We start from the raw sequence: 23,850 nt of genomic DNA, 5'->3' as shown, positions 1-23,850 counted from the left end.
ATCAGGTTATTACTAACCAGATGCTTCCAGTTTCCTTCCTCCACACAGGACAGGACATCACCTCCAGATGTATGGCATGCAGATGACTAATGCCTACCCAAAAAATGATAAATCCTCAGGAAAACGTGAAAGAGGGACTGCACCTGGACTCCACTGGGGGGTGGACTTCACTGAGGTAAAGCCAGGACATTTTGGATATAAATATTTACTGGTTTTTGTAGACACTTTTTCAGGATAGGTAGAAGCTTTTCCGACCAAGAAGAAAACGGCAACCACAGTTGCCAAGAAGTTGCTAGATGAACTCATTCCCAGGTTTGGTATCCTAATGCCCCTGGTGTTAGGATCTGACAACGGACCAGCGTTCATCTCTCAGGTAATTCAGGCCTTAGCAAAGGCCCTGGGGACATATTGGAAACTACATTGTGTAAACCCTCCCCAGAGTTCAGGACAGGTAGAGAGGATGAATCGGACTCTTAAGGAGACCTTGACTAAATTAAGAATCTGGCGCAGACTGGGTGACTCTCCTCCCTTTTGCCCTCCTCAGGGCTGGAAACTCCCCCTATATTCAGGGAATAACTCCTTCTGAGATTCTTTTCGGAAGACCCCCTCCTCTAGTCCCAAGATTAAAGTCAGAACTGTTGGCTGAAATATCTAATCATGAAATCCTCCAGTCTATTAGGGCATAACAGATGGTACAGGAGCATCTCTACCCCCTGATCTGGCATGTGCACGAACTGCCCCTGGTACTCCACATCCTTACCAACCTGGAGACATTGTCTGGATAAGACACCATCAGAAGCAGACACTGGCCCCTCAGTGGAAAGGACCAACCCCAGACTTACGTTTGGAGATTATCGGATACACAAACAGGAAAATCTATTATGGAAGTTACATCTCCTAGCCCTCAAGTTGCTCCCCAATTTAAAACTGACATGTGTTCCTTATGGCCGACACTAGGCTCCCTAAAACAATTGAAGGCCCACAGTGTCTATGGGGGATCCTTTGGGGGATCAGTAGCAATAGCAATGTCAGGAGCATCTGGACAAACATCCCTCCTTGCTACTGGATGCAGAGCCAGCACCATACATGCAGAGAAGACCTTGGGAACGGCCTTCTATGCATGCCCAGCCAAAACTGGGACTAGTTGTGATGATGAGGGCAGTTACTTTTGTGCATACTAGGGATGTGAAACATGGGCCCCGACATGGTTGAAGCAACAAGATCTATACATAAATATTCAATTTAAAAAAATACGTCTTGTACAGTCCCCAAGATTTGTAACCCTCTTATTATAACCCTAGAACAATGGGACACAGGCCGCACATGGGGACTGAGGGTCTATGTATCTGGCGTAGACCCTGGAACCGTATTTACAATTCAAACATTCCCAAAACCCGTACCACCTTGACCTATAGGACCTTTGGCAGAACTTAAACCTGATTCAGCCCCCCTCCTCCTTCAGAAACCCCGACTAAACTGATTTCCAGCCTGACCATTCTCCCGAATGGAAGGCCAACACCTCTGAGGGATGAAGATTTCTCTCCCCTTCTAGACGGAGAGCCCCTCATAAATACTGTGAAAGACTGCTGGCTCTGCCTGGATCCCCAACCACCCTACTACATAGGTTTTGCTCTCACTGCAAAAAGACAAGAATTAAAAATAGTGCCCCTGAATGACACTGCTTCATGTCCCTGGGAAACTACTTTCATCCTAGGGGATTTGAAGGGGCAGGGGCTATGCTTTATGTCAAAAGAATATCCGTTAACTACTTCCCCCTATCTCAAGGTTTGTAATCAATCCTTTATAGTGCCAGGAAACACCTGATCTATAGGAGACACCCAGTTGCTTGCAGCCCCCCGGCTCCACTTGGTTTGCCTGCTCCTCTGGCCTAACCCCATGTTTACACTCCCAGTATTTCATAGGAAAACAGGAATTTTGTGTACTAGTACACGTTATGCCCCAGGTTTATTACTATGAGGGGAATGCTGGAAGACATCATATGGGTCTCTCTCGGCCTTGAAGAGCTCTGGAAGCCTCCATTTTGGTTCCTCTCCTTGTGGGGACAGGGATAGCTGGGTCTGCTGCCATCGGAATGGCAGACTGGGTCACGAGCGACCGAAACTTAAAAGTTTTAAGTGAACAAGTTGATAAAGGTATCAGGAGATTACATGCCACCGCTTCCTATTTAGAACAATGGACTCAGATAATGGACTCCTTAGCTGAAGTAGTCCTATAAAATACAAGGGGCTTAGACCTACTTTTTCTTAAGGAGGGTGGACTCTGTATGGCTCTAGGAGAAACATGTTGTTTTTGTGCCAATCATTCCGGTATAATTAAGGACACCCTGCCAAAGGTAAAACAGAGTCTCCTAGAACAAGAACTTCAAAAAGTTTCCCAGAACTGGTTCGAGTCTCTATTCTCCTGGTCACCTTGGCTTACCACCCTTATCACTGCAATAGCTGGTCCTCTCTTAATCTTTATAGCATTGTTAATCTTTGGACCCTGTATCCTAAATGCTCTAGTTAAGTTTGTTAAACAAAGGGTCTCTACTGAACAACTGATGGTTATGAGGGCCCATTATAATCCCCTAGACACTACATATGAATTAATGCGAGCCCATTACAACCCCCTAGACAACCCATATGAATCAATGGTTTGATTCAAGAATTTCCAAAAACAAAAGGGGGGAATGAAGGAGAGTACCCCTCAGACCTCTGAGAAAAAGCTGCCTTCCACCTGACTCTGGAAATCCCCTCCATTGTTCAAACCCTTTCCTGGTATCTGTTTATGGTTTCTACAGAAATGGTCTGGGACAGAAGAGAGAGAAAATTCTACCCCAGGTAAGCTAGCCAATGACAGTATACCTGATACATCTGTGTATGGTCTCTATGAGAATAAGCTGACCATTGTTCAAACCCTTTCCTGGTATCTGTTTATGATTTCTATGGAAATGGTCTGGGGCAGAAGAGGGAGAATATTCTGCCCCAGGTAAGCTAGCCAATGGCAGTATACCCGATACATCTGTGTATGGTTTCTATGAGAATAATCTGGGGCAGAAGAGAAAGAACGTTCTGCCCCAGGTAAGACAGCCAATGGCTATATAGGTAAAGTCTCTGGAAATCAGCCCTAGATTGTTCCAATCCTTTCCTGGTTATTCTGTGTGTATTTTCTATGGATATCCCCTGCTTTGTGGTTTTTGTGGGTTTTCTGCTTAAAAGGCCTGGTTTTCACTGCTCGGGGTCACAGTACAGCTCCGGAGACTGTTTATGTCCCCAGCTGGTTGGCCTCAATAAAGCGCTTCTGTTTACTGAGACTCAGTATCTGAGTGGTCAGTTTGGGGAATTCCTTGGACCCCGAACAGTTTGGGTTCAAGGTATAAACTTGTGTCATTATTTAAGTATGGCTTATCTTTAAAATCTCTATTTAGGGGCTGGAGGGCTGGCTCGGCAGTTAAGAACACTTGCTGTTCTTCCAGAAGACCCAGATTCAATTCCTAGCACCCATATGGCAGCTAACAACTGTCCATAACTCAAGTTCCAGGGAATCTGACACCCCCTCTTCTGGCTTCTGGGGGCCTTGCATGCATGTGGTACACTTAAATACATGGAGGCAAAATACTCATACACATGAAATAAAAATAATAAAATATTTTAAAATGAAAATAAAAATCTCTAATTCTCTGTCAACTTAGACATAACTGTTTATAGCTTAAAGAACCCTTATCCATCTGATCGTGTCATTTTCCCACTGACTACGCATCAGAAACACCTAAAATTTTTGTCAAAGATGTCAGTTCTTGGGACCTACTACTGAGCTGTGGATTCTGTTGGTTTTCTGGTAGAGGACTGGAAAACTATCCCTCCCTCTTGGCTTCTCTCCTCCCTCTCTTTCTCCTCCTCCTCCTATTTCTCTGTTTCTCTCCCTCCCTCTCTCTTCCTCTCCCTCTCCCCTCTCCCCTCTCTCCCCACTCTCCCTGTCCCTCTCTTCCCCAAGCTCATCTTTTTTTGGAATCCCTATAGTAAGTTAGTGATTGTATTTTAATTTTACATCTGATGAAAAAGGGCCCAAACCAGGTAAAGTAACTTTCCTAAGGTCACACAGGATGTTGGTGTCAGCATTCCTCCTGTCTATACAAAATTTTCTTTGTACTTTGGTCCCAAATAACCCAACTAAGAAATATCTTTTAAAAACAAAACAAAGAAAATTTGGTAATGATCTGGCTTTAGGGAAATTTTCCAGAATGAAACACTATCGCTAGCATGCCTCAAGTAAGGACCTCAGTGGGACACAAAGGAAAAACAGGGGCCTTTAGACCTGTGGGGCCCAGATGTTTTCCTTGTTCGACTTTGAGAGCTGAGACTTTCCCTGGCTCATGACCCCTGAAGCCAAATGCTATATTAGCTGTAGCACTGGATTATCTAGGCCTGACCCCTGTGCTTCTGTGAATTGCGTATTGCCTGTACAGGCTGCAGCCCTCCATCCATCCTGTGTGCATTTGTCCTCGCCTATGGTTAGCAAGCAGAGGCGGATGATGTATGGAAAGCCAGGCAGGCAGCTGTGGGGGGAGTAACAGAATTGATGGGAAGCCAGATACAGAGCTCATTGGGAAACTCACACCCCATTGGAGCTGGGATTTATTAGCTGGGACTTTCTCACCCTTCTCAGTTTGTTTCAGAGCCAGCAGCCTGCACTGTGTCCACTGGGTGTCCCTACAGAAAGGAGACTGTGCTCAAGGTCTCTTGGTGGTGGTTTGCTTCAGGCATTCATTCTAGAAGTAAGCAGCCCCCACTCTAGAAGGCAAGTGACCCTTGGAGAGCTTTCTATTTTCTTCCTTATTTTCACTTTCTGTGCTTGGCCTCTGTTCTAGTTTGATTCTCCATCGCTGTGACAAAACACACTGACCAATACCAACTTGGGGAGGAAAGGGTTTATTTGTCTTACATCTCCCAGGTCACAGTTCATCAGGGAGCCCAAGATAGGAACTCAGAGCAGGGACCTGGAGGAGCACAGGCCATGGAGGAACACTGCTTACTGGCCTGCTCCCCGGCCCCTGATTAGCCTGCTTTCTTTCATTTTTTTAAAATATTTTATTATTTTTATTTAATGTATGAGTGTTATGCCTGCATGTAGGTAAATGCACCCATGTTGTGCAATGCCTGCAGAGGACAGAAGAAGCTGTCAGATCCCCTGGAACTGGAGTTAAGGACAGTTGTTAGCTGCCACGTGGGTGTTGGGATTCGAACCTGGGCCTTCTGCAAGAACAGTCAGCTCTTAACCACTGAGCCATCTCTCCAGCCCCTAGCCTGCTTTCTTATGCAACACAGGCCCACCTGCCCAAGGGTGGCACCACCACAGTGGGCTGGGCCCTCCCATATCACTCATCAATCAGAAGATGCACCACAGACATGGCCACAGGCCAGTCCTATGGAGGCAGTTCCCCAATTGAGGCTCCTTCAACCCAGGTGTGTCAAGTTGACACTAAAGCTATCCAGCACAGCCTTCCTATTTCTGTCTCCTCTCACAGCACCTATCTCAGCTCACACTAAATGACTTTCTCCCTTGGGTGGCAGCTGTAAATTGTGTGGAATATGACCTATCCCAGCAGATTATACAATGGTATCAAAAAAAGAGTGAGGAATCTAGTGGAGGGTCAAGGTTTCTGAGGGTGGCCAGTGTACGTAATGCTGTTAATTGCTTTAACATGCATGTAGGTACAAATCACTTTCCGAGGACAGCATTTTTGGAAGTGACTAGCTCATTTACAGCTGATTTTTTCTCCTTTCTCTAGCTCTCTGGTATATAAGCTAGCTCTTTAAGCAATACATTTGCTAAGTGTTTGGTTGATATGAGGCAGAAGTGTTGACCCTGTGATCAGGCATGGGTTTGAGTCCTAGCTGTTCGTTTTCAGCCTGTGCTTCTCAGCAAAGTCATTTCTCCTTTTGGAGTCAATATTCACCTCTCCTGGTTGTAGAAGGACTCAAAATTGACCAGGGTAGTAAAAACACTTTGTGAGGCAAAAGATTTCTTTTTTTTAAAATAATTTATTTATTATTTTTTATTTTATGTGTATGAGTGTATTGCCTGAATGTATGTGAGTGCACTCATGTCATGCAATGCCGCGGAGGTCAGAAGAGGGCTTCGGATTCCCCTGGAACTGGAGTTAAGGATGGTTCATAGCCGCCATGTAGGTGCTGAGAATCGAACCTGGGTCCTCTGCAAGGGCAGACAGTGCTCTTAACCGCTGAGCCATCTCTCCAGCCTCAGCAAAAGATTTCTTACAACTGTTAAGAGTTGTTGAAGGGTCCCATGGGAGGAAGTAAAATAAATATAAATCCACTTTTAAAGGTTTATAGTGCAAAAGGGAAAACAAAAATCTCTGTGGGTTTAACCAAGGAGCACATCTGCAAAACAGCAAGAACTTTTTGTGTCAACAGCTATTCTTGAGGAGACTGATTCTGGGCAGCTGGGGCTATTCAGGAAGACCCCTAGAAGAGAACACACCCTTGGTCCGCTCAGCCTTGGGTGAGGTGAACTCCCCAACCTGCTTCTTGATAAACCTCATACACAGCCTGGCGATAAGCTAGATAACAACTACAGGAAGTCACGAGCTGTACTTGGCATGGAAGCCAGACTCCATGGGTCAGAGTGAGTCTCCACCAAGAAGTGAACCACACCCACTGCGGAACTGCTGCCTGTTAGCTGCAACTGACACAGTCTTCCCATCTCCTAGACATGGCAGCTGGAGGGGACCCAGGGAGAACTTTCGGGGGGGTGGAGTTTGGGACCTTATCCAGGTGTTCAGCCCCTGTATGCCACATGGTGGAACTGTCTCCCACTCCTCCATCTTTCCTCTGGAGGGAAGACAATTTCAAAGCTGTAAAAACATACACTTCCCAGGTTGCCAGAAGGGAGAAATGAGAATATACATCTCAAGCACCGGTCAATAAAGTTTCAACTGAAGGATTTTTTTTTTTATGATTTAGCCTCAGACCAATCCCTGTGCCTCAGTTTTTCCATGTACTTCAATGAGATGGGACTATGTGACATCTAAGGACCCTTCCTTCTGTAAGAGCCACCCCCTTTCCGCGACCTGTTTGCTCACTAATGTTCCATTGCGGTCTCGTCTTCTCAACTAGGAAGTGGAACACTTAGGTCAATGAGAGTTCCTTAGACAACTGAGCTGCACAAGTCAGGTCTGCTCCTAGCCCAAACACAGTGCCTCTTAATAGGCCCTCAGCAAATACTTGAATGGAAAACAGATGAAAATTGAACGTACAGTTTGCATCCTGCCATGCTGTCTCTTTACATGTTAAAACTGCACTAATTTCCTACTATTATTACCCCAAAATACCACTCTTGTCCTCTGGAAACTATAAGGCCCCCACCATGGCCCCAATGGCAACTCTAAGGCAGGTGTTATTGACTACACTTGGAGAAAAGACACTGTGGAAGAAAGAATAAAGTACCGTGGGGACTGAGGTAGTTCAAGGAGTCTTCCTGTAGAAGGGCTTTGAACTGAGTGCTTTAGGCAGGTGGCCCTAGAAGCTAAGGCTGAGGACCCACAGTGGCAAAGGAGGGGATAGGGTTGAACTGAACTTTTTTGTGCAGCTTTTATATGAAAGGCTGAACCTGGGACACTGGTGAAAGCCACTTCCCAACTGTTACCTCCATTCCTGGGGTGCCCCTGGACTGGGAACTAACCCACGAGAAGGATTATCAGTGTCTCTCAGAACTATGCTGAGGTTCAGGTCTGGGGAAATATGAATTTTCTCAATTTATGCAAACCAGGCTTCTATCACAAGCTATAGAAGTCTCACTCCCAATCCTAAACCTAAAAAGTGGGAGGGGAGAGCTGGAAGGGAGGAGGACTTTGGAGAGAAGAACGTGGGAGGCTGAGGTTCTTGGAGCCAAGTGTCCTTCCTACCCTTCAAAGTAATGAAAGACACTGAACATGTTATCACAAGGGGCTGGTCCACTTCGGCTCATACATCTCCCTCCCAAAAGGGAGTACCTCCGTCCCATCAGGCTTCATGTCTGGACAGCTCGAGTGTGCCAGTGACCCCTCATGTCATCTGAGCCCTTGCTGCTGTCCTTCAGGGCTCCAGAATAAACTCAATCCTAGTTCTACACAAATGCCTTGAAGGCAGCACCCCTGAAACAGACTGGCCAGCCTTCTGCTGTTTACAAGAGCTGTCACATTAACAGCTCTTCAGTGGAGCAGGTGTTTCTATTTTAGAGAAGAGGAAATAGGCTCAAAGAGAATAATTGCCTTGTCCAAGGTCACACTAAATCTTAATGTACATCCTTGTCAATCCTGTCTTCTCTGGTCATATTTCCTTGAACTTTGTCTTCTTCCTGCTAAAGGAAGTCTCACCTCCCTTCCTCTGACTGCCATGCTTTCTCTCAATAGGAGAATAATAACAGATATTAAGAGATCCTGCCTCTTGGGCAGGAAAGGGCAGAAGCAGAACTAGAAACTTTCTCAGGTGAATGAAGAGAGGGATGACTCTAAAAGCTCTAGTAGATGCCCAATGCTTGGTAAAGTAAACTGGGGGGACAGTAACTCATTTCAGGAAAGAGATGGGGACCTCTCCTGGCATGGGAGGGACTGGATAGTCCCCAAGAAGAGGCCACCCTTTACCTGTGGAGTCACTGGGTGCTGGCCCAAAGGGGAATGGGGCTGAAAGCTAGTACTGATAAGGCACTTGGAGTAGCACTTGGCATGGGTCCTGTTTGAGCCCTCTGGTGCTACTTAGCACATTTATGACACAGTGGCAGGGAACAGTGCCTTTGCTGTATATGCATTCAGTGAGTGCTATAGGATTACAGTGGGCCATCAGAGAGGACAAGACTAACCCAATGTCACACAGCAAATACACAGTAAAGTGAGGACTTTGTCTGCAAGGTCTGGGTCTTCTTGAAAGCATACAGGCATTTGAGGAACTTGGCTACCCCTGGTTGTTCCCGCCGCCCCAATTCTTCTGTCTCCTGTCCCACAGACATCCAGGAGTATGCAGATGAAATTCCTTCAGAATGGAAAACCTACAATTTCCACAGGGTAAGAGTGTGCTTTTCACTCTTCACCAAATTCCTGCCTGCTCTATAAAACCTAGCTCGGAAGTACAGAAAATGACCATGTACAAAGCCACACAGGAAGTTGCATCAAATTCCAAAGAATCTCACAGACTAAGATCTCTGACCACAAGGCAGTGTAAGTGGAAATCAACAAGAAAAACATAACCCTTCCATAGGTTAAGAAACTAAAAACCAACTTCTAAATCATCCAAGAGTTAGAGGGGAAATTATGACATTTGTAAAGTGCTTAAAAATGAAGGAAAACACAAGCAGTTTTTAAGTCATCACCTCTAGTTCTAAGTTATCCTTGACCCCACACTACTCCTCCAGATGACTCTTTGCCCTCTACCTAGCTCTGCATCCAGGAGGCTGGGCTACAACAACAGGTTCCCTTGTCCTTGGCTTCTGATGTGATTCAGCTATGGGGACCCTCAGAGATGGGAGGAAAGGCAGAGGAAAATGAGGCCCTTATTGACCGAGAGTCCTCCCCTTATGACTGCTGCGGGCTGGGTACACCCTCTCCATTGGGCCACGGAGCTTGCTGTAGCCCTCTCATCATCTCCCACTCCATGTATCTCAGCCTAATGTTGTTGACAGCTACCCACTGCCTTTGCTACCTCTTTGGTTATACACTTGCTACATGGTTTCCCTACACCCTAACTATACCTATAAAGCAGTGACTTTATTATACTCAGGAACTCCATTTGTTTCCTGGGACACCCCACTCTTGTCTAGTAGTCAGCTATCAATGCATTACATTATCCCCTTCTCACTTCTGGATGACTAAGCTCTGACCTTGCTATCTATATGTGTTCTGTCCCAATTGTTGACCTGTCAGCACCTGAGTTCAGTGACTGATTCATCGCCCAATCCCCTGATCACAGTGCACTATCAATCTCAACAAAAGATACTGATTAGTTTATCAAATTAAATGGTAAATGTGAATTCCCTCAATATGTATTTGTTTATAGGAGATTGGGTCTAGATTGACTCAGACATAAAAATACAGAGAACTTTAGGCTGGAGCAGAAATAAGCCCTCACACAAAGAATGAATCCTCAATTCTGAGCTAAAATTCTCTTTTTAAAAATTTTTTGATTGGTCCAGGCCTGGTGGCACACAACTTTAGTCCCAGCACTCGGGAGGCAGAGGCAGCCAGATCTCTGTGAGTTCAAAGGCCAGCCTGGCCTACATTAGTGAGTTCCAGACCAGCTGGGGCTACAGGGAGACACTGTCTCAAAAAGACCACAAATTAAAAAAAAATTTTTTTATGTGTTTGAGTGCTTTGCCTACATGTATGTAAGTGCACACATGTCATGTAAATCCCACAGAGTCCAGAAGAGGGTGTTGAATACCCTGGAACTGGAGTTATGGACGATTGTTAGCCACCATATGGGTGCTAGGAATCGAACCCAGGTCCTCTGGAAGAGCAGCCAGTGCCCTTAACCGCTGAACCATCCTTCTAGCCCCTGAGCTAAAATTCTTAAGGATCTAAATGTGTTCTCATGCCACTAAGCAAACAAATCCAGACCCAAGGGGAACCCAATGGGGCATCCATGCCATGGTAAGAGACCACCTACAGCCTCCATCCCCTACCCATGGCTGTTCACCATTTACTCCTCCCAGGGTAAAGCTGACTTTGGCAGCCCAGCTGTCTGCCATAGCCATCTGTACTAGTTACTTTGGGGGAGGGGTATTGTGAGGGGTCTCCCTGTAGCCCCATCTGGCCTGGAACTCACTATGTAGATCAGGCTGACCACCTGCCTCTACCTACCTCTACCTATGTAGATCCACCTACCTCTACCTCCAGAGTGCTATTAAAGGCCTTCACCACCATACCCAGTTTACTTTTACTGCTATGGCAAAATACCTGGGGAAAGCAACTTAAGAAAGGGTTTATTTTGGCTCCAATTTGAGGATACAGTCCATCATGATGGGGAAAGCATGGCAGGGAGAGCGGCTCTAAGCTGTGCCAGCAGGAGCACAAGGAGGTTGGCCAGGTTATGTATGTGGTCAGGAAACAGAAGCATGAATGCTGGTGCTTGCCTGGCTGTTTTTCTTTTTTCCCTTTTACATCCAGTCCAGACAGTGGGAATGCTGTGATCCACATTCAGGGATCCTTTATTAAACCTCTCTGGAAATTCTCTCTCTCTCTGTCTCTGTCTCTCTCTGTCTCTCTCTGTCTCTCTCTCTCTCTCTCACACACACACACACACACACACACACATACACACACACACACACACACACACACACTCCCAGAGATGTGTCTCCTTAACAATTCTAAAGCCAGTCAAGTTGACAATGAAGATTAACCACACACCCACCTGATCTAGAAAGTCTCCTATTTCCCCTCTTATCCCAGACAGAAGTTTCTAGGCGTGAACAATGATGTCTACTGAGCACTGATGTGGCGTTATCTGCCTGTTCTCAGGGGAGGAATAGAGGTAGACAAGTAGGCAATCCAGATCAAGTATAGAAAGGACTGGAAGCTGGGTGTGGTAGCACAGGCCTTTACTTACCCAACAGAGGCAGGCAGGCAGAGGCCTGGTCTACATAGTGAGCTCCAGGCCAGCTGGGGCTACAGGGAGACCCTGTCTCAAAATGACCAGAGAGAGAGAGAGAGAGAAAGAGAGAGAGAGAGAGAGAGAGAGAGAGAGGAGAGAGAGAGGATTGGAACTTGTTGCAATGAGGGAAAGAAGCTATTTGGAAGAGGAAACAACTGAGACCTTAAAAGGTAGGAAATGGGATGGTTTGGGGTGGAGTGAGGAGAACCAACCGAGCTGACAAGTTCTCCAAGCCCCAGTGAGGAAGGTGAAGTCGGCTTATTTGAGCTTTCATGGAGGGTACTCTCAGGAATTATTATCCCTACCAAGTCATTCACTCATTCAAATGGGGTTTTGAGTGCTATGTGTAATAGTGGGCTGGAGGCTGAGCACACAGTCACGGAAAGACAGCTCTGATCCTTGAGTTTTTAGAGACAAGTGGGGCACGCATGACTCCAGGAGGGCAAGAAAACCACCATTTCTCTAGCAGCCTCTTTGTTTCTGCTTCAGATAAAAGCTGGACTTGTCCCCATTTTACAGTCTAGGAATCTGAGGCTGCCTCCGTAAGGAAGATCCAGAGCCCCCCAGAGGGCAGCTGAGCTAGTCCTCTGCCCTCCGCGGAGGCTGTGAGCCCGACAGGGACTTCCCGGAAAGAGGGAGAGGCCTGTGTACTGGGGTTGGGGGGGTCCCTTTCCCCGCCCCTCCCCGCCCCGTGGCCGCGGCGTGGCTGAGCCCGGGGCGGAGCTGGCGTGGCCTCGCGGGTGGGCCGGACGGCGGCCGCGGCCCGACGGGGCAGGCGGGCGGGGTTTTGCTACAGGTTGGAGGGCGACCCAGCGCGGCGCGGTATAACCGCGGCCCGAGGGCTGGAACACCCGGACGGACCGCGTGGGTGAGCGCCGCGTCTCCGCGGCCCAGTCTTGCTTCCACTTTCTATTCTTGGGCCCGGAGTGGCACCTTCCGGAAGCGACCCTGGCCCAAAGGCAGGCTGGCCACAGTTCTCAGCCTGGAGTCCGGGGTCGGAGAAGTCCGGGGATGGGCGGTGGGGGTGCTGGGGGGCGTGTCTTCGAGAGCGGAAATGTCAGACTGGCGCCTCTGGGTCCTATGACCCGTTTGGCCCTGACAGCTGGTGGTACTGGGAGGTTCTTAGTCTGGGGAAGGTGGGGGTGAGCATGGCTGCCAAGCGCTGAGTCTTTTCCTCTACTTTTCGCTCCGATCTTCTTCTACAGGGCATTCCTGGCTGGATTCTGAGTTCAAGCTGGGGCCATCTTCTGACTGAGATCCTGAGCCAAGCCCAGGGGAAGGGCAGGTGTGTCCCTGACAAGGGGCCAAATATTAGGAAAGGGCAGGGTCAGTCAGCCAGGGGTCTTCATTTGAGAAGCTGGAACACTCCTATCCCAGATGCTCAGTCAAGGAGTGAGCAAGCCACTGGCCACTCACACACCAACACTGAAAGTGGAGGTTTCAAGATAGAAGGGGCAGGGAAAAGGAGGGCAGAGGTTCTGTGAGAAACAATCTTGAAGGCATGAGGGTGTGTCCTGGACAGCAATAACAGACATGAGTAGGAGGGGACCAGCTCTCCTAGCTTACCTCCTGTACCCACCTCCAAAGCCTATTCTTTCTGGAAAAAGTTCCAGGCCTATAGCAGGGAGGTGGGACTCCCGCTCTGTCCTCAGAACACCCAACTCGCTGGGAGAGGGGGCTGTGTTTTGGGTAGGAAGCAGGTTGGCTGATGGGTAGGGAAAATGCTGCACTTCTCTGCTCCCTTCCTCTGGGCTTATCTACACAGCCCGGTGGCCAAACAGCAGAAAAGGGGGCCTTTGCACCTGGCCACAGACTAAGCCCCTCCTTATTCCAGTCCCCACTTCTTTTAACTTGCTATGAACAGCAGATTCCTTAAATCCCCTTTCTGGGCCTCAGTTTTCTCATCTGCTCATGTGGCTCGGAACAGTTATTTCTCAGAGCTATTTCAGCTCTAAGACTTTTTTAGGCTTATGTATTTGGTGTGTGTGTGCATGTGTGTGAGGGTGTGTGTGTACCTGTGTGATATGTGTATTGATGCCTAAACTTGATATCAAGTGTCTTCCACAAATGCTCTCTACTTTAATAAGGCAAAGTCTCTCTTTATCTTTTTATTTTTATTTATATATTTTTTTTATTTTTTTGAGACAGGGTCTCCTTGTAGCCCCAGGAGGCCTAGAACTCGCTATGAGGACCAGACTGGCCTCCATTCTCACAGAAGGCCACCTGCCTCTGCCTCCAGAGTGCTGGAATTAAGGCATGTGCCACCACACCTGACTCTCTTTAATTTTTAAATTACATTTATTTATTTATTATTTGTGAGTGCTTGTACCATGATGCACATGTGTAGGTCAGAAGACAACTTGTGGGAGTCAGTTCTCTCCTGCCATGTGGGTCCCAGGAATCAAACTCAAGTGGTCAGGCTTGGCAGCAAACACCTTTACCCACTGAGCCATCTTGCTAAACAAGGCAAGGTCCCTTGCTGAACCTGCTCACAATTCTGGCTAGTCTAGCTAGCCAGCTTGCCCCGGGGATCCTCTGCTTCTGTCTCCTGAGTGTTGGAATTACAGAGGGTTGCCACATCTGCCAGGCTTTTCATGGGTGCTGGGAAGCCATACTCTGGTCCACATATTTGCACTGCAACTGCTTTATCTACTGAGCCATCTCCCTAGTCAGCTCTAAGACTCTTTGAGTCTAAGTTTTCCCTGAAGCCCGACTACCAGCTGGGCCAGACCTGACTTAAACTGGGCTGGGGTGGGACAGCAGTGGTCAAAGACCCAGCTTCTACACAAGAGTGAAATCTGGGCTCAGTAGACGAGGCTGTGGAAGGAAGTAGCTTTCGGCCTGATAGAGTAAAAGACAGGCAGGAACCAGCAGAAGACACAAGCCAGGAGAGTGGGGGCATGGTCAGAGGTCAAGGAGAAGCCCAGGGTGTCTGGTGGTGAGGGTTGCAGCAGGAAAGGTAGGATGTAGCGTTAAAAGGTAGGGTGAGGGCAATAGTAAGAGATGGGTGGGGGAGGCATACCAAGGTAGAGAACCTGATCACAGTGTAATTTTGGAAGCACCTGTCCCAGGCAGACTTTAAAAGAGAGATGGTAGTGTAGTCAAGTGTAGAAAGCTCTTCTATTCTCAGGAAGCTCAGATTCTACCCTGGCACTTCTCTGGGAAGAAGTTGGGGGACCAGGATAGATGAGAGGAACTTCCACATCTTCAGGCTTCTTTCAAGAGGACAAGAATTGTCTCTTCAGACTGCCCTCATTTTTCCTGGTTGTCACATCCCATCTGTCTGTTGCAATTATAAGGAAGAAACTCTGTTCCAAGGGTCTTCATAAGTTTGATTTGTTGCCAGAAGTAACATCCCCCTGTATTCCATACCTTTGGTTACGCCCAATTCCACCTTATTCCTGCCTCTTCCCCAATCCTTACACAGCTGTTACCAAAGGTAAAATGAGAAAGGAAACCTCAGCCAGTCTGAGATGAAGGGCAGCTTTGTCTGTGGCTGTCTTCAAGCCTCATTGTGGGACTAGAGTCAGGGCTCAGATTGTCCAGGGTCAAGGCCAAGTCAGAGTTCAGCCTGGAGCCTGAGCTCCATGCTTATTTTATACTCTACCTAGTGCTTCAGGGTCTCTGCTCAGTTTGTGGCTGGCTGTTCAGTTCTTGGCAGTTGTCTGGGTCTGCATTTCCCAGTAGCTCACACATTCTGGGGGAGATGAGATGACTAAGATACTCAGAAACCTGGCTATATCAGGGTGTCCAAGAATTTGCATGGACCAAATCCAAGGTGATACAAGTAAGCCAATTTTGAAGCAGGGACTAGATCCCAGGACTCCTCTTTATTTAGGACTCTGATTGCTGCCCCCCTGAAGTCCATTTTGAGTCTAGGATCCTTCAGTTCTAAGAGGCAAAACCTCTCTAAACTCCTCATGGGCCAGCAAGGGTGGGTCTGACTGCACTCTCCCAGCCCCCAGTGCCAGGTGCATTAAGTGTGCTAGGAATCTTGGAGTGTCAGGCACAGGTTTGGGGCTGGGCTTGGTGGGAAGGAGTTCCAGTCTTTGTCAGAGGAAGTAGTATCCTTATAGCCCTGCCAACTTCCTCCTCCTACAGTGCCTGCTGCCACAATTAAAAGCCATCCAGCTGGCTATGTGAGGGCCTTTTCCTCTTTCAGGGTAAAGAAAAAAAGGACATTTTGGGTAGAAAAGTCCCTTCTGCTCCCTGGGAATCCCCGGTGGCCGGATGTACTTCGGGATATCCCAGAGGAAGTCAGAGTCCTCGACCACCCCCTCACCCCTAGCACAGTATAGCCAGGCTCTCCCACGCAGTACAGCTGGCCTGTGGGGATCATCTTGTGCAGGCCCCTGTACCCTAGTGGACCCTGCAGCAGCCTCTGCCACTTCTATAATGGTCAAGTCCTATGAGCACCTGTTTGGAGCCCAGGCCACACCCTCTGCAAGATGTAGTGAAAGCATAGTGGAAACAAAAAAGATGAAAGGCATGTGGGGCCCCAGCAAGGGGCGAGCTGAGGTATCTGGAAGGAGATTGGGCACTGGACCTAGGGGATAAGGGTTTGAGTTCTAGGTGGAGAGTACAGTAATTGCCCCAAGGCTGACAGCTGAGAGGGAAATGATGTATTTGGAAGTCAAACCCATTTGATAAAGCCCTGACCACCTCCTTCCCCCTGCCCTCGCCCCTGGCAGGGCATCTTCAGGTCCCTGCTCCTGGACACTCAGCTCCACCGGGCCTGGCTATGGCACTGTGCCTAAAGCAAGTGTTTGCCAAGGACAAGACTTTCCGGCCCCGGAAGCGGTTTGAGCCAGGCACACAGCGCTTTGAGCTGTATAAGAAGGCGCAAGCCTCTCTCAAGTCTGGCCTGGACCTGCGCAGTGTGGTGAGGTTGCCGCCGGGGGAGAACATTGATGACTGGATCGCAGTGCATGTGGTGGACTTCTTCAACCGAATCAACCTCATCTATGGCACCATGGCTGAGCACTGCAGTGAGACCAGCTGCCCAGTCATGGCTGGTGGGCCCCGCTATGAGTACCGCTGGCAGGATGAGCGTCAGTACCGCAGGCCTGCCAAGCTCTCAGCACCCCTCTATATGGCATTGCTCATGGACTGGATTGAGGGCCTCATCAATGACGAGGATGTCTTTCCCACCCGTGTTGGTAAGTGACACTGGGGCCAAGAGAGAGCCTAGCCAAGAAGGGTTAGTCCCATATTGTAGAAGAGGAAAACGGATTGAGACAGGGTTTTGCTTAAGGTCAAACATAACCAGGAGTATCTGACGCCCATTTATGGCTCTTATTCAAAGCATAAGTGTTCTGCTAGTGACCACCCCAGCAAGACCACAAATACAGTGGTTCATCGAACCTTCCAGAACAAGTACCCCAAGGTATTTGTAACACTTTGTCTTGATTGGTCTGGACTTCCAGCCTCCTGGGAATTCCCTCTAACTCCTGGCCCTGGGAGAGGGAAGGGTTGGAAGTTGGGTGGGCCCAAAAGGTATCTTTTCCTCAGACTGGAGCTTTAGGTCCCAGACCATAGGGCATTGTCTTATCTCACCTGGGCCTGGGCCTGGGAGGGTGGGGAGGGGAGATGAGTGATGTCACCCTGGTCTGGATTCCACACTGAGGAGCTGAGCAGGCATGATACTGTGTTCATCACAGCAGCCCCACCTGCAACTGGAGTTGCAGCCCCAACCTGGGCTATGGGATTCAAATGGGTGGGGCAGGTGGTGAAGCCCAGAGGGAAGAAGTCTGAATGCTGAGGAAAGCTGGGCTCTGAGTCACAGTTTAAACCCATTGCTCCTCCCCAGCCATAGCTGTCATTTCCTTGAACCATCATGTCCAACAATTCCCTTCATTTTACATAGGGAAACTGAGGCCAAGAAAGAGAAGGATCATTGAATTACTAAGGATTTAGAACTGGAACTCAGGTCTTGTGGGCCCCATGACCCATAGTTTAGATAGATAGGATAAATGTATGTGGTCTGGGCTGGACTCCCAGGGAGGCAGAGCTCAAACTCTGAGAGCAATGAGGAGGAAGAGGGTCTGTGGAGGTATGTAGGGTACGTGTCTTTATGATGCTGCCTCTTATTCCCTTCTAGTCTACATTCCTGGGTTATATTAGTTCACTGATAGCTGAACTAATTTGTTTTTTTGTTTGGTTGTTTGTTTGTTTTTTTTTTCGGTTTCTTTTGAGACAGGGTCTCCCTGTAGCCCCAGCTGGCTGGAACTCGCTATATAGACCAGGCTGGCCTTGAACTCACAGAAATCCACCTGCCTCTGCCTCCCAAGTGCTGGAATTAAAGACGTGCTCCATCACCCCTAGCTCTGAACTAGTTTTTGAAGTAATAATTTTTAGCCTTAGGGTATGAGCCAGCTCTGTGAATATTGAAAAGAAGAGGAATTGAAGGTGAGGCTGGAAAGGGAGGTCAAGATTAGATCATAAAGCTTTGCTAGGATATTAGGCCTTAGTCCTGAAGGCCCATGTTTTTATTTTTATTGTTTTATTTATTTAATTTTATTGGTCTGTTTGAGACAGGGTCTCCCTGTAACCCCAGCTGGCCTGGGACTCACTATGTAAACCAGGCTGGCCTTGAACTCACAGAGATCTGCCTGCTTCTGCCTCCCTAGTGGTGGGATTAAAGGCATGTGCCTTTATAAAAACTGGCCCACCTGCTGAACTCCCCATTGGATTATGCAAGAGATGATGATGTGCATGTCTCCAAGGATGCAGATTTCTGTACAGAAGTTAGGCCATGTTTCATCATGCTCTAAGAAGAGTTGACAAGCTTGCAAAGCCCTGCTTTAGGCAAACTGGAAGGTGATGAGCAGGAGTTAGGCATCTTCAAATTTATTCTCCATTAAAAAGTGTGGAACAGGGGCTGGAGAGATGGCTCAGCAGTTAAGAGCACTGACTGCTCTTGTAGAGGACCTGGGTTCAGTTCCCAGCACCCACATGGTGGCTATAAACTGTCCTTAACTCCAGTTCCAGGGGAATCCAAAGTCCTCTTCTGACGTCCACAGCATTGCATGACACGGGTGCACTCACATACATGCAGGCAATACACTCATACACATAAAATAAAAATAATAAAATATTTTTTTTTAAAAGTGTGGAGCTCAGTGCTATGAATGCCTGGGTTCAATCCCCAGCACTAATCCCTACCCCCAAAAAAGGAAACTATGGGAGAAAGCAAAATCTCTTGCTTTGTCGTGCTTTAAGGGACCTGTGTTGCGAAGTGATGAGTGCTGCCTGTGGGGAAGGGCAGTTTTGTCCTTAGGATGTTGATCCCTCTATCCCTCTCCACCCCCAGGAGTTCCCTTCCCCAAGAACTTCCAGCAGGTCTGTACCAAGATTCTGACCCGCCTCTTCCGAGTCTTTGTGCATGTCTACATCCACCACTTTGACAGCATCCTCAGCATGGGGGCAGAGGCACATGTCAACACCTGCTACAAGCACTTTTACTACTTCATCCAAGAGTTCAGCCTGGTGGACCAGCGGGAACTGGAGCCACTGGTGAGGCTAAGTCTCTACTACCTTCACTGCAAGGCTGTCCTCTGAGTTTTCAGATCCAAAGGCTGCCTGCTATAAGAAACTCTTAATACCCAAGTAGATAAATGAGGGGACGCAACTAAATGGATTCTGTATTTTCATGGAGAATTCATTCAGATGTCAGTTTACAAACTCAGATCTGCTGCTATGATCTGCGGCTCAGTGGGAAAGAGTATACTCTTTAAAACCCATGGTTTGGCAAGGGATTGCCTGGCGGTCTGAGCTCAAACTAACCCTTCCTACCTTGTGTCTCTACAGAAGGAAATGACAGAAAGGATCTGTCACTGAGTCCAGACCTGGATGTTGTCACCTGTCAGATGGACCATCTGAACACAGTGTAGCTGGGAGAGGGAACCCTCAGGAGCCTGTTCGTAGAGCAATCTGAAGGCCTATAGGACCCCTCTACAAACCCACCCTCTAGGCTTCTCAGGAGTCTGCCTATGTGTCCCCCACATGTGAATGGAGAAGGGAGGGCTTCAAGTAGGCAACAGGAGAAAAAGAGGAGTTAAACCGCTCACAATAAGCCTGAGAGTGGGGTAGGCTACCAAGTTTCTGCTCTGATACTTTACCGTTCCACCCTACCATGGCAGTTCCCAAGTCTGTTTGGGGAATATGGATATGGCTAAGGTGATGACAGAAAAGTTAGAAGAGAGTGAGTACCTGGATCTGAGCAGGCAGGGATGCGAAAGAGAGAGAGAAGGTCAGCCTAGGATATATGAGACCCTAGAGAGAGAGAGAGAGAGAGAGAGAGAGAGAGAGAGAGAGAGAATTTTGACTGGGGTTTGTCTGTGAGAGCTAGGTGCTTCCTGGCACAAAGTAGGTCCCTCCATATTGGACGGGTAGATGGACAGAGAGGTAGATGTCAAGAGATTGGGACCAGAAGACCATGACTGCTGTAGGGGTGACAGCACAATGCCCCCAGTTCAGGTATCTAACCATTTGTGTAAGTGTGAAAATGTGGTTGTAGTTGGAATTGTACATCTGAAACTTCCAGACTACCGTCTTCCACCAGCATGAGTCACGGGGAGCTGGGTGGAGGTTAAAAGGGGAAGCCTTGCCCTGAGTTCCTTAAACCCTGACCCACCACTATGTAGGCTCAAATTTTCTCAGCCAAGGATGCCCATGAGTTGTCTCGCTTTACACATCTCTCTGCCTCCAGGAGGGCCTGATAACAATGAGCCTCTGGGGTTTGGGGTTGATCCTGCATGTACAAGGTCCCCTGGCTCTTGAACTGGGACTCAGCTACTCTATCTGCCAGAACCTACAGACCTGAAGGCCAGCATAAAATAATCCTCTGCCAGAGAGCCAGTGGAACTTGAATTTGGAAATTTGGAATCTTGTCTCCCATCCCAGGACACTGAGGATTATGTAGCTGGTGGAGACCCTCCCACCTGAAAAGTACCTGCCTCCTTCCTAACCATCCTTGAGACATTCCAGCTACTTGGATCTCCAAGTACAGCTATCCAGAGAGGCTCAGTTGTTCACTCAGCACCTATTACTCAGGACCTCCATGCTGAGCCCTTTGTATACACTCACAGCTGGGGAAACCAACGCAGAAACAGGTTTCTGCCCTCCCAGAGCCTCTATCCCAAGAGGCCAGGACAGAGAACCAGAGAGACCTAAGAATCATCCCATCTGTCTCAGTGTGCAAATGAGAACACTGAAACCAGGAGAAGCTGTTCAAGGCCTTCGTGAAGCTGATGTAAAAACCAGGGGTCTTGACTCTCTCTCTAGGACCCGTTGATTGGGATACACAGATGCATGCAGAAATACAGTCTGACAGACCCTCTCCAGAACTAACAATATTCCTACTTTGAGCAAGGATTTCTAGCCTGATGCTAGAGGGCCCTCCCACCCCTGGGTTGGCTGGGGCTGGCTGCTGAGCCAAGCCTTCAAAACCATGCCCTTCTTAATGGCCTATGAATTGCCTGCTCTCAAGGGAAACAGGCTAGTCGGTGGAACCTGGAACTTCTGTCTGCTGCCCCAGAGAAGTTCCCAAAGGAAATATGCTGGCCTGGCAGTTTTGGCAGCAGCTCTGGACTGAAGAGTGAGAGGTTCCTCCACGATGGGCTGCAGAATATATTCTGGATTCTAGGCCATTGTAAGGGATGGTTGGGGGTTGAGGGAGGGGAAATTATTTTTGTGAAACGGAAGATTTTATTGTTGCTAGTTTTGGTAAAAATAAAAGAGGCAAACTAAAGCAGCCACTGGTGAGAAGCTTGTGGTCTGGGTGCCACATGGGTCTTGGCAGACTATTAAAGGAACAGGGCCAGAATGGGACTGGAAAGGCATTTTGTCCTAAGATCCTGGACCATGTGGATGCCTGGCTGGCACAGTCATGTGTGGCCTAGCTTTCCAGTATGAGGATACCCAGGTCTCCCAGGGTTCCGTGACTTCTAGACCAAGCTAAGTTAGGAGGCTTGGGGAGGGGAGGCCTAGCCCTTGCCTTCCAGGAACTCAATCTGATCTGATAGGTAATCTTTACTTGTTTCAGTTCAGGTCACCTGGCACTGGCTATTCCCACCCCACCCCCTTCATCTCAATGGTTTGGAGAACTCAAGGCTAAGGGGCAGTGGGAATATAGCCCCAAGCTTAATTATAGGGCAGGAAGACACTCTTAGGACTGGAGATCAAAGTTGAGAAATGGGATAGATTTCATGCCAGAGCTTAATTCCCAGGAGACACCTGGAACGCTTGGTTGAGGTCTTGCTGTCAACCAAAAACCCCTAAAACCACAAGTCACCCAGATGGGAGTTAAAAGCTGGTCCCTCTATACCTATAAAAGAGCCAGCAGGGACTCCTCCTGGGAGGTGGAGGCCTGAGCTCCAGCTCCCAAAGTACCATGGCAAGTACCTTCCCCCTAAACCAGTTCCTGTTTTGTGGAAGTTCTAGGTTGTCAAGATTGCTCAGTGGATAAAGGTGTTTGAAACCCAACAATGCAAGCTCGATGACCTGAGTTCAATTCCCAGGACTCCTGTAAAGGTGAAAGGAGAAATACTTGCTATGGAATGTGTGACACACACACACACACACATACATTTAAAGAATGGACTGAAGGTCTGATTGATCTCTAAGCTCCTTCATTATTCAGCCTGTGAACACACACAATAATTCCTAGCTAACACTTACTGTGTACCTGAGGGTACAGCTCCAAGCGCTTGACTTATAACCAAGTCTCTCTTTAGCCAGCTGCCTGACTTTCCTCCCAGTTCCCATTAGCTCTCCCTTTTCCTGCTCCAGAATCTGGAAGGCTCTCCATTTTGCTACACCTTTTTATGCCCAAAGCCCAGCATTCTAAAAGAGCTGTTTGCAAACCTCCTATGACAAACCAGTCACTATTTCTGTAATCACTGGACAGCTCAGACTAAGCAAATCCATGCACTGAGCTTCTGGTCATTTTGAAGCACACCATGGAAGTAAAAGATTTATCTCAGAACTGAAGTATGAAATATATTAGGAAGCCAACACACATACACACACATGCACTTGCTCTGAGACTGAGAAGGATGTCTAGAAGACAGGAAGACAGAGCTGGGGCCTCAGTAATGAGAGAAAAGAGCCTCTCCCCGCACCCCCAAAACAGGCAAAGAGAAGGAAGGTAGCTTGCCTGGGAAGCCAGGCTGGGCTGTGTTTTCCTGTGACTTCAAGATCCACAACAATCTCTGGGGCAATGAGCAGGAAGTAAGCTATCTTCTCCACCCTGGGGCAGAACATGCCTTGTCAAATCAAAGATGCTGAACCACCCTTAGCTCCCAGGAACACTGCAGCCTCTTAGGTTCCCCGCTGTCTCTGTATGGAGGTATGGGATATAGAATAGGCCACAAACATGTCAGTTCCACATGGTTTGACAGCCTGCCTGTGAGTCCCCTCACCGGTCCACAGCCTCTAATGGTTGCCATGTGTGTTGGGGAGGGCATAGTAATTTTGAGAATACACCTGAGTAACTTAGGATCAGTTGACTGTTGATAAATTGGAGAACAGGCCAACAAAGCCTGAGAATTTAAGGCTGGGATGGGCCTGGAAGGTGATGAGGGAAGAGACTGGGATGAAGGGCCTTCAGGAAGTACTCTGGAATTATGGAAGAGATTAAGCACAGAAGCTTGGAGAAAGACTCACCTTTCCAGCCATCACACAGATTGGAAATCTAGCAGTCTTGAATGTTCCCCACTTCCATCACACTGATGAACAGATGGACCAGAGGGAAAGAGGGAACAGATGTTCCTGAGATAAGGTGTTCGGAAGTCCAAGAAGCTCATAAAGCAGCACTGGTTACCAGACCCTCAACAATACTGAGAAGGGAAGGAAGGGATGTTTACTTTCATCTCAGAAAGAAAAACAGCAGAACCTGAAGTGAAGCCAAGTCAGCACTGTCTTCCTTCTCTGGCACCTGCAGCATGTGGAAGTGTAGCAAGGAGCTGGTTGAGGTAGTGATCTAATTAGTTCCCCCACACACAGCCCCCCGACCCCCCCGAAAAAAACCCTACCTTTTAAGTTTTTCGGTCGTTTTAAATTACTGGAGGTAAAGTTTTACTCAAACTGTTCTAAAATACTGTGCACACAGACCCTTAAAGAAATTTTACGGAGTTACGCCTGGTGGTATACGCCTGTAATCACAGCACTCTGGAGGCCGAGTCAGAATCATGGAAGAACCTGATTT

The 23,850-nt window shown here is 48.0% G+C and overlaps 1 protein-coding gene across 3 annotated transcripts; it reads left to right on the top strand.

Moving 5' to 3' along the window:
- Positions 1-12,420: 12,420 nt before the first annotated feature.
- Mob3c (MOB kinase activator 3C) lies at positions 12,421-19,868 on the top strand. 3 transcript variants are annotated; one of them, XM_008828526.3, is made up of 5 exons: positions 12,421-12,510; positions 12,848-12,927; positions 16,334-16,801; positions 18,955-19,157; positions 19,452-19,868. In XM_008828526.3, the coding sequence occupies exons 3-5, from the start codon at positions 16,384-16,386 to the stop codon at positions 19,479-19,481; spliced, it is 651 nt and encodes a 216-aa protein (XP_008826748.1). In that variant the 5' UTR covers positions 12,421-12,510; positions 12,848-12,927; positions 16,334-16,383; the 3' UTR covers positions 19,482-19,868. The 3 variants fall into 3 exon arrangements, with proteins under 3 accessions (XP_008826748.1, XP_017652498.1, XP_029417163.1); XM_029561303.1 differs by having other exon boundaries at positions 12,457-12,506; XM_017797009.2 differs by lacking the exon at positions 12,848-12,927 and having other exon boundaries at positions 12,423-12,510.
- The last annotated feature ends 3,982 nt before the right edge of the window (positions 19,869-23,850 follow it).

This window comes from Nannospalax galili, unplaced genomic scaffold, assembly GCF_000622305.1.
Source record: "Nannospalax galili isolate Female #2095 unplaced genomic scaffold, S.galili_v1.0 scaffold1233, whole genome shotgun sequence".
Taxonomy (NCBI): Eukaryota; Metazoa; Chordata; class Mammalia; order Rodentia; family Spalacidae; genus Nannospalax; species Nannospalax galili.
The sequence above is the reverse complement of the archived record's forward strand: the minus strand, read 5'-3'. Positions and strand labels throughout refer to the sequence as shown.